The sequence below is a fragment of the Ammodytes marinus genome (assembly GCF_949987685.1).
Source record: "Ammodytes marinus genome assembly, chromosome: 2".
Taxonomy (NCBI): domain Eukaryota; kingdom Metazoa; phylum Chordata; class Actinopteri; order Uranoscopiformes; family Ammodytidae; genus Ammodytes; species Ammodytes marinus.
In genome coordinates, this window is record NC_137231.1 from 33,679,567 (window position 1) to 33,696,641 (window position 17,075).

The 17,075-nt window shown below is 38.2% G+C and overlaps 2 protein-coding genes across 3 annotated transcripts in view; one reads left to right on the forward strand and one right to left on the reverse strand.

Moving 5' to 3' along the window:
• LOC307265639 (GTPase IMAP family member 8-like) overlaps window positions 1-17,075 on the forward strand; it is a 45,285-nt gene that overhangs the window by 16,962 nt on the left and 11,248 nt on the right. The window lies entirely within an intron of this gene.
• LOC307265625 (GTPase IMAP family member 8-like) lies at window positions 4,969-16,425 on the reverse strand. Of its 2 annotated transcripts, none has more exons than XM_080047401.1 (4): window positions 16,331-16,425; window positions 12,057-12,124; window positions 10,724-10,783; window positions 4,969-9,950 (listed from the first exon to the last, which is right to left on the reverse strand). In XM_080047401.1, the coding sequence occupies exons 2-4, from the start codon at window positions 12,076-12,078 to the stop codon at window positions 7,174-7,176; spliced, it is 2,859 nt and encodes a 952-aa protein (XP_079903527.1). In that variant the 5' UTR covers window positions 12,079-12,124; window positions 16,331-16,425; the 3' UTR covers window positions 4,969-7,173. The 2 variants fall into 2 exon arrangements, with proteins under 2 accessions (XP_079903527.1, XP_079903526.1); XM_080047400.1 differs by lacking the exon at window positions 16,331-16,425 and adding an exon at window positions 14,650-14,742.

Consider the following 17,075-nt stretch of genomic DNA (forward strand, 5'->3'; position numbering starts at 1 on the left):
TTCTACTTGTTTTTCCTTCTACAACTCTGGACAAAAGAATACGTTCTGACACTTCTGGAGAATGTTTTAGAAACCTTTAGAGAATGCTACTAAGGATAGCACCAACATATGTCTAAAATTTGGACTTGATAGTTTTGCACTTATGAGCATATGCGTACTTTACTTAACAAAATCTCGGTATCAACACAATAAATATGTTTTTTCAAAAAGGCAGGGGATAGAAAAAGATCGAAGCCATTTCCTAATTTCTCTTGAGAGATTATAACTGCTGGCTGAATGTGAGAATACATATGACCAATGTTGGGAATAACGCCGTTTAAAATAACGGCGTTAGGTAACGCCGTTCTTTTTTCAGTAACGGGGTAATCTAACTAATTACTTTTTCCGTCGTTACAACGCCGTTATCGTTACTGAACGTTAAATGCTGTGCGTTACTATGAATTGATTGAATAAACTGTGTAATTCGAACGCACCCCTGGCTCCATACTACACAAACTGCTAGTGAGGAGACCGGTGTGTTTTGAGTTGTTTTATTCAGTGTGGATGACATAACTGTCAGTTAGCGCCGTCACATCAGTCAGCCGGAGCGCCTGTTTAGTGAAGTTTCTTTTTCTTTCTCTCTCTGTTGTGTGAGCGTGTACCGTACGTTGCCGCAGTAACCACCTATCAATCCACGGTTGAAACGTGCTCTCCCTGAGTTTGTTTGCGTCTCCCTTGTGAGTAAGTGCATGGAGTTTCCCGATTTCTATAAATTATAATTTATGCACGTTATTAAACGGCCGCGATTCGCCGGTTGCAACAGCTGTTTAGCGTGTCATCACGAGACGAATATTGCTACTGTTATTTTCCTGGGATCTGTATGCTGCTGTGCATGTTAAAGAAGGAAATAAACATAGGATAAATCCTTACTCCTCCTCTCATCGTCTCATGCTTCATAGTCTGACGTTTTTGGCCTTAAGTGGTGTTTTAGCCGACACCCCTGAAGTGAATCCAGTGATATAGCAGATCAGCACGGTACATTCAGCAGTTTCCTCTACTAATTTTGTTGAGAATAAAATACTTGAAGTGCAGGATAAACCTATTGCTGTCTGTTGATGTGCAATAAATATTGAAGGTTATGTAGCCTACAAGTAGGCCTACCTGTCTGTTCTACTCATTTCAACTGACTTGTGAAAACTGCTCAGAAAAATCCAAATGTGTTGACATATAGGCCTAGCAACTTTTTTTTTTTTTTTTACAGTAGGCAAATAGTTACTTTCCCTGGTAATTAGTTACTTCTATTATAAAGTAATTCAGTTACTAACTCAGTTACTTTTTGGAACAAGTAGTGAGTAACTATAACTAATTACTTTTTTAAAGTAACGTTCCCAACACTGCATATGACTCAAGAATGTTGCGCAGAGAATGAAAAATAACAACTTGAGATTTATCCTTGAACTTATACCAACTTAGACTGTTCTTAGTATGTTCTTTCACAGACGATTGTGCCTGACCCAGATTCCTCGGGTTGCAGGCAAACTCTACAAAATAATCATCCTTCTCAGTCAGGAATAGACTGTTTGATTGACCCGCTTCGTAAATTATTATTTGAATAGTATGAACGCTCTAAACAGGGTTTGAACAGTAAACAGTACAAGGTATTTAGTGATGCTTGATTTATGAAAGGATCTTTAACTTTAAAGGTGCATCTCAAACAATTAGGATATCATACATAAATACACGTGATTGGATTCAAACATATTCTACACATACAACATGGCACGGCATCATTGTCGTGTCACCATAAACCAGGGGTGGCCAACCCGCGGCTCGCGAGCCGCATGCGGCTCTTTGCCCAGCTTCGTGCGGCTCTTCAGTTCATATCAAATTATGTGATTATAATTTTTTTTTTTTTTTTTTTTATATACTTTTTTTTTTGTGTGGGCCTATGTGTGTGCATGTTCGCAAACGTTTCATGCGGCTCTTACGTTCGTTTTACATGTTGTCTATTATTTCATTTTTAATTTTATTAATGTGTAGGCCCTATGTGTATGCCTGTTCGCAAATGTTTAATTGAGGACGCAACATAACGTTCGCAAACGTTTGGTGCGGACGCAACATAAAACTGCCCGCTCAGCTTGGAGGGAGGTTTTCCGTGAGTAAACTATTTGTGTCAAGTTCGCTCCGAAACAGAGTGGGAGAGTTCATATTTTTTGTTGAACGTTATGGCAGGCCATTCTGCCTTATATGCCAGGTGTCATTTGCGCATTTCAAGGCTTCAAATCTTCGGCGCCACTTCAGCTCTCTCCATGCTAAAAGTAAGTCCCACAAAGCAACATGCATAGTAAGAGAAAAACGCTATTTTAAATTGTTATATTTTTGTTTGTGGACTTGGTTGAACTGAGAGTTTGTGTGTGAGGCAGTGCACACAATGTTCATTGTTGAAAATGACTGCCCTGTCGTCTTTAGTACTGTAGGAGTCCAGTCCTGTCATTATCACAGGGGCGGCCTTAACGATCTGGGGGCCCGTTTCAAGTCCTAGTGTGGGGCCCCCTGTTTTTTTTTTTTTTTTAATAAATAATGCTTGTGCATGCATGTGAAAGCTCCCCGCGAAAATAAAAACGCCCCCCCCCCACCCCCCCAATTTTCAATTACTAAATTAATGGTAGGACTGTGGCCACTAGAACTGGTCTCTGGTCAGCAAAGGTCTTGAAAACAAAAGTGTGCTTGTGACATGCGTGCCACCCATGCATGTGTATAGGCACGTGTCCCAGCAGATTTTTGAAATCTGAATAAAAAAAATAAAGTTTGTAGTTAGCGAGTGTAACAGGTTCTTAGCAAGGGCAGACTTTCATAAATAAAGGTTTATTTTTTTAGCAAGATATTTGGTCAAAAGCTAGTGGTCATCCGTCCCTCTGTGCAGTTGTTAGGCATCTGGCTGCTAGCAAGTTATGTTGTCTTGCTAATTTTACTATTCATCTGAGCTGAAATAAATATTGACTTTTTCCTTTATTATCTTCGCCAGAATGCACCAGAATGCTTAGATTACATGTTAAAAACACAAAAAAATCTTCTGGGGGGGGATGCCCCCAGACCCCCCTTCAGGGGTTTAGTTTTCTGACAAACATTACAATGGATACTAACATGATTTGGGCATTTGGGATTATAAATCATCTTTGAATTGGTTGTACAGCATATCACATGCTATTCATTCAGCCACCCCACTCTAACTCTGTGGCCCACCTTGGCCACCCCCAGTCAAAATTTCCTGGAATGGCCACTGTGTGTACCCGTGTGTACGATGTGGCTCTTTGCAGTAACACAGTAAAAAATGTGGCTCTTTGTCTCTGACTGGTTGGCCACCCCTGCCATAAACCTACACAGTTCCCAACAAGTTTAATATTTCCAGTTACTTTGTTCAGAAACTGTGAATTTGATGTGAGCACTGACGGTAGGATGATCGATTATCCTGCAGTTAATAACGTGAATTCGTAACCTGCTCCAGTTTCATTATCGATTCTATATTACCACTTTTACTTTCACAACTTTTACTCACTTTTGCTTTAACAACATTTAAATTTGGGTATTTTCCTTCCAATTAGTTTAGGTTGAGTTCACTCACCTGCTCTATCTCTAGCTGCACCACAGTCGACGGTCAAAGGGAAAGTTGAAACCGCTCGGGGTGGACGTAAAAAGAAACCATTGACAAATGTAGCCTATAAATACATTATTGTATGGTGTGATTGCGGAGAACTTGGCTTGATTGTCCCGCTTCCCCGTCTCACTGTCATCCGTTTCACATTCCCGCAGGGGATTTAAATCCCTTCATTAGGTGAATGAATACAATAATAACCCTGGCCTACAGGGGGAGCCAGACAGAATATCAACTCAATTTAACCATAGCTATATCAATTATTATTCCCATTTCATTATTTCCATATTCCCATTATGGCTCAGACACAGTCACATTTGCAAAGATTGACCTATTAAACCTTACATTCTGAAATCAAAACACAACAGTCCTTGCAATTGTTACTGTTGAAACACCTAATATCGCTGATTAAAGTCATAATAATAAAAACACATTATTAAACACTGTGGAGTGGAGTTTCATTCTAAATACTGTATATATGTTATCAATATGTATGTTCACGTTTCAAAAGCATTAACAGGAACTGTAAATAACAGTAAATAAAGAGAGTTACAGAGCCGCAGTAGAAGTTCTAAAACAGACTCCAGTTCAGTAGTTAATGTTAGAGCACAAAAAGATCATAGTGGATCTCTCCTACATTAAACCATCCCTCTTTTATGATACAGGGGATGGACACAATAACTCTTAATGGTTTTATCTAGTGATGCTGCAGGAGGTGTTGTTTAGTCTTCATGGTCTTTTCGGAGGCTGCAGTTTGTTGTTTGTTTCGCAGTCTTACCTGCGTTAGTGAACAGAAATATAAAAGGCCCTGTACACTGTAAAAGTAAACTTAAGTACAATTGTCCTGTAAGATTAAATGTCATCTTTGTAGAAGATAAATTAATGAGGTAATTTCTGATGCTGTAGTTGTAGTGCTTATGATACTCTACTACCAGGAGCACAAAAATACAGATTTAGAATTAAGTCAGAAAATGAACATTTAGGACTGTCAGAGTGTTTCTATGCTGCCACAGCTATACAGTAGTGTCAAAGAGTCGTATATATTGTATTAAGCACTTAAACACTCACTGTAATGTAAATACACATTTCACAATGTTAGTTATTGTTGGAACTACACCTTCAAACTTGATATAGGTCTAACATACTACGTAGACTAGTCTCCTTTCAATATTGAATCATTATTATTTTCAACTCAAGTTTTCAAGGTCATGAATGAATCTCAGCTATGTGCCCGTGGGTGTTTATGTGAGCTGTCAGTCAGCACAAATATTTGGTATACAATATTCAAAATATTTATTCACGAAAGTTGTAGGTGATTGACACGTTACACAGTTCTACAATCCAGTATTTTCGTATTTCTAGGTGAAGTGTATGTGTGTATATGGTTATAGAAATATATGTTACATTGCATATTAACAATATTGTATAAAACCTCTGCATGAGCTATAATATGCAGGGCACTAACATGTTTATAATGCACATTTAAAAAATCAATAATCTCGAAATAAATTATCAAAATACTAACTCATAATAGTAGAAGAACTTTACAAATCATGATTAGAGGAATAGGAATCCAATATGATGACAACATTCTGGTGCGATTAAAAAACAGTGATCATAGCTGGCATTTCCTTAGGATTCCCATATAGGATGGAATACACCAACTACAACTGTTTAGGCCCCTTCACTTTTTTGTATAATTTATTGTGTTGTACTTGTTATTTTAAATGGATACAATTGCCTTGTTTGCCTATTAATCAACATTCAATAACCCATAATGAAAAAGAAAAATAGCAATATTTGCTAAATTAAAAAAAATTAAAACAGAAAAGTATTTTTTACATACATATTAAAACCTTTATTGAGAAACTTTGTAGAAGCCCCTACATCAAAACATTTCAGTTTGGTCTCTCCTTGGGTAAGTCTCTATGAGCTTTGAAAACTGAATTAAACAAAATTCCGGCCCTGTTAAGAAATGGCAGTGGTCGAATATTGTAATTTTAAGAATATATCTGTTATTCAACACAGGACGGTTTCTAATTGGCAATTGATCCATCAACAAATAAAACATGAACTTGTCAGAGAAATGGATAAGATTACAGTATCCGGATTTGCTGAAATTGACTAAATGAACAGACGTCAGGTAAACACATGTACATTACAACCAGGAACTATATAAACAAATCCAGTCATTTTACATGAACCTTACATCAATACAACAGGATGCTTAAAAAGATAAAGTGTTTCGATTTGACAAATAATAAAACCTGTTTGTGGCTTTCCGATCAAGACAGACTAAGTGATTGTTTATAAAAAACGTATATATATTGTTAAACAAAATTGAAACATTTGAATGTATGTTGTTTTTGTTCAACTTCATCCAAGAAGCTTCTCCTTTCAGTTCAAAATCGTTCTTGACATTTAGTGAGGCAGGAACTTGGACATCCTTTTGATCAGATGTCTGAAGGGGTTATTTATGTAAGGGTTAATGCCCGACGAGGTGTCCATGTATCAGGAATTAATGGACGCCGTGGAGGCGAGAACTGTCCGACGCGCAGCTTATACCATAGTCACCTACTAATAAAAATAATAATAAGGCCACTAATTTATATTTTCATGCCTTTTAGCGATCAAATTAGATTTTTTTTTAACCAATAACAACGTTCCATAGCAACACCTGAGACCGTATAATAACTGGAATACCCATCGCAAACCCATAAGGTTCTTATGTAATGAAAACGTAGTTCAGTACTTCAGTCAATAGGAACAACCAAGGATACGACTTAGCAACGACATCATTTGGCTTTAACGGTGCGTTCAAATTGTACTGGGAAGTCGGACCAGGGATACGAGCAATGGGAGACTGGGGCAGCTGTTAGCCACAGAGCTACTGTTTCGCTAGCAAGATACAAAGTCAAAAAACATTGCGCACGCTGTACAAACAGTAAATGTTATTGGCCAATAGGCTATGTTTAACAACATCTCCACCGAGCTAACAAAGCATTTCCCCAAAAATCAATAACGAATTTCACGGACAATATGACTGGCAAACATGTGTAATATGTGCTACAGCCTGAAGTTACGTGAGGCATCGACTGACAGCAGTAGCCTATGTCCAGATAGACAGTGAAGCCGGGCTTTGGTGGCTAAATACTTGTAAACTCAGTTACAAACCTGGTGGTCAGAGACTATTGCACGTCAGGATATTTTAGGCTTTATAAATCCCTTATCAACAGTTTAATCAGCGGCGACGCATTAAAGTGGACAGAATGTAAACGGTTCCATCTAGGTGTCCATACATCAGGGGTTAATCCACACCTATGGAATGTTCTCCAGCCAATCAGAATAGAGTATTCACACAGACTATGGTATAAGGTGTCAATAGACACTGTTGAACATGCTCATTTACAGTTTAACCGTATATCAGTTGTCAGATATTAACATCGAGTCTCCTGACTGCATCACCTCCATGGTCCAGCAATAAAATGAAAGGAAAAGCAAACCAATCATGCTCCACCTGCAAACATCATCATGATCAAGATTTAGGCGATGATGCATCTGTCTTTGTATTTCTGTTTTAATTCCTTTAATTCTTTTTCATGCTTTCTCTTTATCTCCTCAATTTCTTGATGTTTTTCATTGCTGCTGGAGATGTTGTCAAAGGGACCGTACTCTTTGCCCTTGCTTTCTTCTGCCTCTTTTATTTGTAGACCATGCTTTTGCTTTGTGTCCTGTATTTCATCCATGTGCTTCTCCAACAATGCTGTGAAGTCCATGGTGTATTTCGTTCTGAAGTCATTAAATTCTTCAGCTTGTTTCCTGGCCTCTTCTTCATACATCTTCTTCATTTCATCCATTTTCTTCTTATAGTTTTCTTCTAATTCTTTTCTCTCTTTTTCCTCCTGTTCTCTTCTGTTTCGATCTTCTTCTCTTCTTTTGTTCTCTTGTTTAAGTCTCTCCTGCTCGTATTCTTCTTGTAACCGTTTGAGTCTTATTCGTTCGTCATGTCGTTTCTGATCATCTTCTTGATGTTGTTTCTCCCACCATTCTTTTCTTTCCTTCTCCCAGTTCTCCTGTTTCTTTCTCATCTCTTCTCTACTCTGCTCCAACTCTCTGTCAGTGGTTTTCTTTTCCTCTGATTCTGACTTCATTTCCTTTTCCAGCACTTTGAGTTTTAGTTCCCATTCTTTTTGATGCATTTCTTCCTCCATTTTCCTTCTCCTCTCCTCTTCGTCTCTCTTTTCCTTTTCTTTCTTTCTCTCTCTTTCTATCTTTTTGATGTTTTCCTCCATTTCTTTAAGTTGTCTGTTTCTCTCCTGTTCAATTTCTGCTTTCTCTTGTTTCATTCTTTTCTTCATTGCTTCTATTTCCTCCCTATGTTTCCTTTCTAGCTCCTCTCTCTCTTTCTTCATCTCTTCTTCTTTCTCTTTCAGGATCCTCTTCACCTCCCTCTGTATCGCTGCCTCCGCCTCTTCGAACATATCTGAGGTATAGCAGCTGCCGCCATTTTCTTTCATAACTTTGTTTGACTTTTTCAATAACTCCCTGACTTGAGTGCGGTCTGTCTTATCCTCATTATTGAAGACCTGGTATCTTCCTCCACAGTCCTTTACCAGTTTTATCAAAAAGGCGTCACTGTCTTCTATGTAACTCTCAATTGACTCACCTTTGAGAGCATCTCCTCTGGTGAATATTATGATGATGAAGTCTCCAGACTTCTCACCAAAACATTTCTTGATCAATTCCACAGAATCTTTTTCTTCTTGTGTAAAGCGACCGATCTGCAGCACCAGCAAGACGACATGAGGTCCAGGAGACAACATGCTGATGCATTTCAGAAGCTCTTGTTGAACGTCATCGTTGGACAGATTTGTGTCAAATAAGCCGGGGGTGTCGACCACATGGACAGGTCGTCCATCGATCTCTCCTTTTGCTTTCTCACAAACCTTGGTGACAGACTTTGAGCGTGCGGTAGATTTAAAACTGTCTTTGCCCAAAATTGTGTTTCCAGTTGCACTCTTCCCAAGGCCAGTCTTCCCAATCAGCACCATCCTGAGAGGCTCTGTGCTCTGGCTTTCATAATCAGCTCCCATCTCATGCCTCTGTTCCACATCCTTCGGTTGTAAAGCCTTCTCCATCTGAGCCATGATGATTGTGTCTTTTGAGAAGCATCGGGATGCTTCAACTCTCATCATCTTCTCCACATTATTGAGCAACTCTGGGATCTTCTGCTTGTCCTTGACATTGAGAAAGACATATCTTCCCCCACAGCTCTGACAGAGCTCCTGGATGTCTCTGTTCTTAGTAACAAAGTTAACAACATCTGCAGTTGTAGGATCGGACTCCACAGTGAACAGAATCATGGTGAAGTCATTGACTCGAGAGCTGAATATGTTCTGGATGATTTCTAACTCTTCCTTGTCTTCATCAGTGAGAGGACCAACAGGTAGCACCAGGATAAAGGCATGAACGCCCTCAGGATCACAGAGGGAGATACACCTGAGTGATTCCTCCATCACTGCCTCATTAGGTTTTCCATACAGGGCAGGCAGTTCCACCAGGGAAACCCAACGTCCACAAACCTCTCCCTGATGTTTAATACACACTGATGAGTTGGAGACTGATTTAAGGTCTGTCTGACCTAAAATGGCCTTGGCTACTGATATCTTACCTGCTGCTCGCCTTCCGAAAAGAACCAGGTTTAAAGCTGGTATGTTGGAATCAGAAACAGACTGTTGTTTAATGAATAGACCTGCATCCTCATCCTCAAACACCTTACAGATAACATGTTCTCCATTGTTTTCCTTTGCAATTTGACCCAGGCGCGTTAACAGCTCTGATTGTTCAAGTTTCTTCTGCTTCAAGGATCTGTCGCTACACATTTTAATCATGTCTTTCAGGGACTGGTCTTTTACATGTTTGTCCCTGAAACCTGAACTTTTCTCTCTGGATGGTGAGATCAGAACCAGTGAATGGTCAAATGATCGATCACTAAAGAGTTGAAGGACTTTGCAGAGTTTCACTTTTTGGTGTTCTGTGAAGTCTTCTGGTTTTAGAACCAGCAGGAACACATGAGGGCCAGGAGAACAAAGACGGGCACAGTTTTTTATATGTTCTGTCAGTTTGTCTTCAGAGATGCTGGGATGAAGCAGATCTGGTGTGTTGATGAGAACTATTTTGTTCTCCTTAAATGATCCTTTGAATTTCTGAATGTCTGGTTCTTCCTCAAAGTTGAACGTTGTCTCTCCCAGTATTAAATTCCCCACTGAACTCCTCTCAGACCAGCTGTTCCCCAGCAGAATGACCCTCAGCTCAGACACTAAAAGGAAAAACAATGAATTAGAAAAAAACTTCACAACAGGTCTGAAGTGTTAGAACAGTCCCATTCTTCCATTAATAAAACAACCCAGTCGCAAGAGAAAAACTTTTTCAGGGTAGGGGAGAACGGGGTTATTTGTCACATAGGTTGGTTGTCACAATCGTTATGTCTCGGCCCCTTGATGGGGTTGGTTGTCACAATGTGTTAGAGTGTCTTTGATGGTAAATTTCTTCTTTATTACAATAAGTTAGAAAAAGTGAGGGGTACACATTTCAAGCCAACACCTTAAGCTTCAATGTAATGTAGGAATGACTATTGAAAGATGTTTAGGTGATGAGCAATTCTCACTAGAGTAAAAAAGTGTGCCTACTAGCCCCGGTCTCCCCTACTCTTCTGCATTGAGGGATACGTAGGCCAATGAACGTTTAGTGGCCGAAAAACGTAACATATGAACATGCTTATGAACTAGTGGACATCGAGCCCGTATCACGTGACAAGCCTTTTAATGGCAAATTGGTTTTTGGATAAACGATCGGAGTGAGCGCTCTTGTCAGCTCAGCCATGTGTGAGTGTGAGATCTTTGAGTCTTCCCCGGTGGGCAAATGTTAGCATGGAACGTATTTCTGTACCGTCAAATTCGTGACAACAAAACCGAAAAATTAAGGTGTTCTAATACGTCTGACAGGTAGTGTAAACAGGTACTTTAATCAAAATGACAAAAACAGGTGATGTCAATATAGAGAATAATTCTGACTTGGTTCAGTTTTACTCACGGCTAGGTGGCAGCCAATAATAGCTGCTTCTCCGTTTCATAGGACGAAGATCATCTGTGACTGTAAGGATACAGAACACATTCATTCAAATGTGGAAACCTTTTTGTTTCATGAATGTACATGATATATTTATTTTGTCTTGGATTTGTATTTAACAAACTGACATAGAAAAAAAAACAATGTTTCTTTGCCTGGTCTAGATGTGAAGTTGCATAATCTATTTTTTTTTAGCTTGGCACACCCAAATGTGAAGGATCATTTGGTTTGGAAAATTAGTAACTAGTATATTTTAAGAGGAAGATGTAACCTTTAATGTTGTCTTTGATATTTGCAGACTTTAGTAGTAAGTGCTGAGTCCTTTGTTTTGTTCTGTTTGAGTTTGGTTGTAGCTAGGCCTCTTTGTCTTGTTTATCTTGGGATGACTTTGTTGGCTAGGGAGACTTTGTCGGGTATGCTAAACTGGTTCATTTCTGTTTTGGTTGCTGGAATGTTGTGAACCTGGAACATTGCTGTCAAGCTGTGTCTTGCTGCAGGTCACATGAGGTGCTTTGTTTGAGTGGCTTCTCCCCACTTCCTGCTGACTAGAGCTTGTTATTGTATAACATTTGTCGATATGGCTACAGACACCAATACCAAACCTTGACTTCGATACTTTTTTCTACAGCAATTTCATGAAATCCGTTTGATATCAACAAACATATATGTCTTTTTTTACCATAATGTAACCTGGCTGTGTGTATCGTTACCAGACTCTTGCACTGCAGCTGGCTGGCTTCCAACTCTACAGAGCAGATTGCAACACACATCTTATCAGCAACAAACATGTGGAGTATCATGTTTTTTACTGGGAGTGTTTAATGTATGATGTGACTGTAATCCAACACCACTGTTTTCCTCATCTGGAATATTTTTATGCCTCTGCACCGGCAATAGCCAAAAGCTGGAGGCATTAAGTTTTTTGGGTTGTCCGACCGTCTTGTGAACATGTTTTCTTATTATCTCTTATGAAAGATTTTCTTCAAACTTTGCACAAATGTCGACTCTAATTCTAGGATGAACTGAATAGATTTGGAGGTCAAAGGTTACTGTGACCTTCCATAGTGTGAGGTCTCAGTGACCTTGTACAATGTTGTATCTTCTTAGGAACTTTACCTTCTTTAAAGCATTGACTACCAACACTGGGCTTTCACCTTTCAGCATTTGTATGACTCTCGGAGGCATAGAACCACTAGGCGGTAGTTCTGGCTATTTTTACTCATTTGTGGATCTATTTCACATTCTGTGTAGGCTTATATATAATATGAAACAACAAAACATATTGTCCTGTACTCACCAGATGCTCCAGCAGTGGCCATGATGAAAGAACCAGGAGAAAAGCTTTGTTGGAAACCTTCAGTTACTCTGAAAATAAGAAAAAACGTCAAGCTGAATATGAATGTCGCCTATGTAATGCAAGTTTTAGGTTTGCAATAATGTCTAAAAGGTTACACGACAGCAAAGAAAATTATTTGGATTTTACATTTTGTACAAATTAAAAATCTAAATAAAAAAAAACAATAGGTAGGCTATATGATTTCAAAGTTGGGTGTCTCAATAAGCTTTTACAAAAATCTGATTTAAATTAAATGTTCATAAATATTATAAAACTTAGTTGAAAAAAACTGTCTAGAATGTTTGCCAGTATTGTGTTGGCATGGCTCCCAGGCTCATGTATCAAATATTCTCCATGGCAACAGTCGCTCAGTCAAGGAATTTTTAAAGAATGTTGTGACAGAGAACTGCTGTGATTGGTTCAAAATGCTTAATGAGTCACTGGAACCAGAGCAGAGCCCAAATTTCGGTAAACTTCATTAAACTTTAATAACAATATCTTTAATTTTGATTGACAAAAATGCCTAACCCCTATCAGATGCTTACTAATAGGCGTCCCCCCGGATTACATAGTTAGTCGGATTCATTTAAACATTACACCACATGCACCACCTAAAGCTTCAATATATTAAACTCTCTCTTTACCTCTCTCTCTCTCTACTCTTACCTTAAAGCAAGCCTTCCACCTAAAATGTAACTATTTATCTAATGGGGACTTCCATTTTGACCCCCAAAGGAAGGCACGTCCCCACAATATAACTGCGTGAACAGAAAAATGTCCCCACAAGATGAGCAATACGTACACACACACGCGCACACACACACACACACACGCACACACACACCTTAGTACACTTATACTTGTGAGGACACCCATTGACATAATGCATTCCCTTGCCCTAACCATAACCATTACCACTTTGCCTAACCCCAACCCCTGAACTTACCCTAACCCTTTAAAGGCCTGTCCCAAAATGAGAAGATTACCTCACATTCTCACAAACATAGGCCTACTTGCACGCATGCCCCCCCCCTCCCCCCCCCCCCCCCCCCCCCCCCACACACACACACACACACACTTCTGAAAGCCTGCAGTGCGTGTGTTTGAATCTAGTTTGGTTCAGTTTACTCACCTGATTTTTCGTGCTGCGCCATTAAAAGTTCAAGATGCAAGTGAAACTTAATCAAAGTCTTACCTATATCTGTAAATCTAAACCTGTCAAACCTGTACTCATGCAACGACAAAAAAAGAGAGAGAGAGAGAAACATAAGCGAGTTCTCTTTATCATAAACCTTATTAACAATTGACGTCAAACATAATAATAACTGCTGCAATAGCAGAAAATCGCTGCAAAAAACTTAATCAAAATGTTATAGAGAGCACACCAATCAGTTTATTCTCGCTAAATCTTTAACGTAATGATTTGTATTCCTGCATATGAGGTTTAAAAGGATATTGTCAATAGCTTTAGAAAGTTGCTTGTTAACATTAACATCTACAGAAAGGTCATTTTCATTCTCCATACAGAATATTAGGCCTATATTGTATTTCCTCCAGTGATTACGAAATTAATTAATTAATTAATTACGCAGGAAAATGAAGTAGAGATCCTGATCCTTATATGTTTTGTTTATTAACTGCACGACTGATGGATGACTAAAAAATATAATCTCCTGTATACGTCAATTCCTTAATTTGTATTTATTTATTTATGTATTTATTTATTTATTTGTTTGTTTGTTTGTTTGTTTGTTTGTCCCCATAACTGATCTCATTATTAACAGTCCAAAACATACTAAATCTTGATTATTCTGCAAGGTAAATATTTCTAAGATTAAAACATCTAGTAAGAAGAAACATTCTCTTAAAAATATGAATATGAATGAAATAAACCCAGAGCTGAAATATACAATATGTCCAGCAGGTGAAGCCAAAAGATCACGAAAATGTTCCCCACACATTGTACATACCATGCCACTGCCTTAGTTTAGAGCAGTGCAGCAAAATACATTTAGCTTCAATTAAGTCAATAACACATTGCATTAGCCATTATTTTCTGTGTTAGTGTTAACACTCAAACAGCCCTTTTAAAGGCCTGTCCCAAAGTGAGAAACGGACAACATTAACATTACTTTCTGAAAATGTTGCCACTCATGAGGTCTCAAACTCAAATTCGTTCTAACAAACATAGGCCTACTTGCACGCACGCATGAACGCCCACAGATATACGCTCTTGCAAATACACACACACACACACACACACACACACACACACATCAATTATTTCCAAACGTGCTGTTAATCTATACTATTGCACTAATTGCACTGCAAACAAATATTAAGTGAGAATTTCAGTTACGATTTTGTTAGTGATTTTTTTTTTACAAGCTTCCGTGTAGACTAGGTGCGGCCCAACCGATCAATAGTTGAATAGTAGTTATCAATATTATACTTTAATTGAACTAGTGTCACCATAACAACAAGTTTGACGTTCCACCAACAGCTTCTGAAAACCCACAGCGCGTTTGAATGTAGTTTGGTTCAGTTTACTCACCTGATTTTTCTTGCTGCGCCATTAGAAGTTCAAGATGCAAGTGAAACTTGATCGACGTCTTTCCTATCTCTGTAAATCTAAACCTGTAAGAACCTGTACTCATGCAACAACAACAACGAGAGAGAGATGGGGATAGAGATAGGGAGACAGAGAGAGAGAAAACATAAGCGAGTTTTCTTTATTATAAAACTTATTAACAATTGACGAAACAATAATAACAACTGCTGAAAATGTTATAGAGAGCACATCAATGAGTTTTATGTAAATTAATTTTTAACGTAGTGATTTGTATTCCTGCATATGAAGGTTACAAAAAGATATTTTCAACTTAATGTGCAGGAATATAAATCATTACGTAAACAATGTGGCAATAATAAACTCATTTAACTGCTCTCTATAACACAAGGCCAACTATTTAATTTGTTGCTGTGATTTTCTGCTATTGCAGCAGTTGTTATTATGTTTGACGTACATTTTTAATAATGTTTATTATAAAGAGAACTCACTTATGTTGTTTTTTTTCTCTCTCTCTCCATCTTTTTTGTTGTTGTTGCATGGATAGAGGTTTGAAAGCATATTGTCAATAGCTTTTAGAGAGCGGCTTGTTTACATGAAAAAAAAAAACTTAAGATGTTAAGTTTCATTCTCCTAGGCTTACATTTCATTTCCTCCAGTAATAACATATCATTTACATGTTGTTCTCTTGAGATAACAGGATAATAAAGTAGAGACTATGATCTAATATGTTTTGTATATTAACTGAACAGCAGATGGATGACTTAAACACTCCTGTATATGTAATTTTCTTAATTTTTATTTAATTATTTACTTTGTTCTTTCTTACTGAAGCCCCCATAACTGATCTCATTGCAAAACATATTAAATCTTGATCTTTCTGAAAGGTAAATATTCCCCAGATAACATTTAGAGAGAGGAATCATTCTCTCAAAAAGCCCAATGATGGGGAGCCCGTGGTGCAGTGGGTAAGAGCGTGTGTCCCTCCCCCTGCCCCCCCCCCCCCCCCCCCCGGGCCCAGGCCCCACAGCAGACCCATGGGTCGAATCCCACCCGGGTCAGTTCTGCATTTCTTTCCTTCTTTGCCCCATTTCAACTCTATGTCTACAAGTCTGTTCAATAAAACCAACATTCCAAAAAATATCTTTAAAAAAAAAGAAAAGCTCAATGAAATGAACCCAGAGCTGAAATATACAATATGTCCAGCAGGAGGTGGGTAAAGATCACTAAAATGATCCCCACACGCACACACGCACACACACACACACACACACACACACACACACACACACACACACACACACACACACACACACACACACACACACACACACACACACACACAATTATTTCCAAAAGTGCTGATCCAAAATACTGTAGCTGCTGTTAATCTACACACTATTATACATCGCAAAAGAGTATTTAGTGAAATATTATTCAAACTCCTTTTCATTTATGATTTTGTTAGTGAATTTTTTTTGTCACAAGCTTCCGTGCAGACTAGGTGCGGCCCAACCGATCAATAGTTTAATAGTAGTTATTAATATCATACTACAATTGAACTAGTGTCACTAAAACAACAACTTTGACGTTCGACCAACATTTTCTGAAAAGCAGCAGTGCGTGTGTTTGTGTGTTTGAATCTAGTTTGGTTCAGTTTACTCACCTGATTTTTCTTGCTGCGCCATCAGAAGTTCAAGATGCAAGTGAAACTTAATCGACGTCTTACCTATCTCTGTAAATCTAAACCTGTCAAACCTGTACTCATGCAACAACAACCAAAAAGAGATAGATGGAGAGAGAAAAAAATAGATAGAGAGAGGGAGAGAGAGAGAAAAACAAACATAAGCAAGTTCTCTTTATGATAAACCTTATTAACAATTGATGTCAAACAAAATAACAACTGCTGCAATAGCAGAAAATGGCAGCAACAAATGAAATACTAATGTTATAGAGAGCACATAAATGATTTGATTATCGAGGCATTTAAACTTAATGATTTGTATTCCTGCATATGAAGTTATAAAGCATAGTGTCAATAGCTTTAGAAAGCTGCTTGTTTTCATAAAAAAAAAGTTCATTTTCATTCTCCATATACCGAATCGAAGCCCCCATAACTGATCTCATTATTAACAACACATATTAAATCTCGATCTTTCTGAAAGGTAAATATTCACCAAATAACATGTAGTGAGAGGAATCATTCTCTTAAAAAGCTCAATGAAATAAACCCAGAGCTGAAATATACAATATGTCCAGCAGGTGGTGGTGAAAGATCACTAAAATGTTCACCCCATATCAGTACCATGTCTGTCCTTTAGTTTAGTTTATCTCAGAGCAGTACAACAATGGTCAAGTAGGTAGGCTATAATGCATTGAACTTTAATCAAAATATGTATACGTTGCTTTAA

Bases quoted from the DNA above. Each gene is read 5' to 3' on its own strand.
- LOC307265625 (XM_080047401.1), bottom strand. From the start codon at position 12,078: ATGGCCACTGCTGGAGCATCTG. The intron at 10,784-12,056 runs GTGAGTACAGGA...GTATCCTTACAG, and splicing joins GGCCACTGCTGGAGCATCTG to TCACAGATGATCTTCGTCCT. The intron at 9,951-10,723 runs GTGAGTAAAACT...TTTTCCTTTTAG, and splicing joins TTATTGGCTGCCACCTAGCC to TGTCTGAGCTGAGGGTCATT.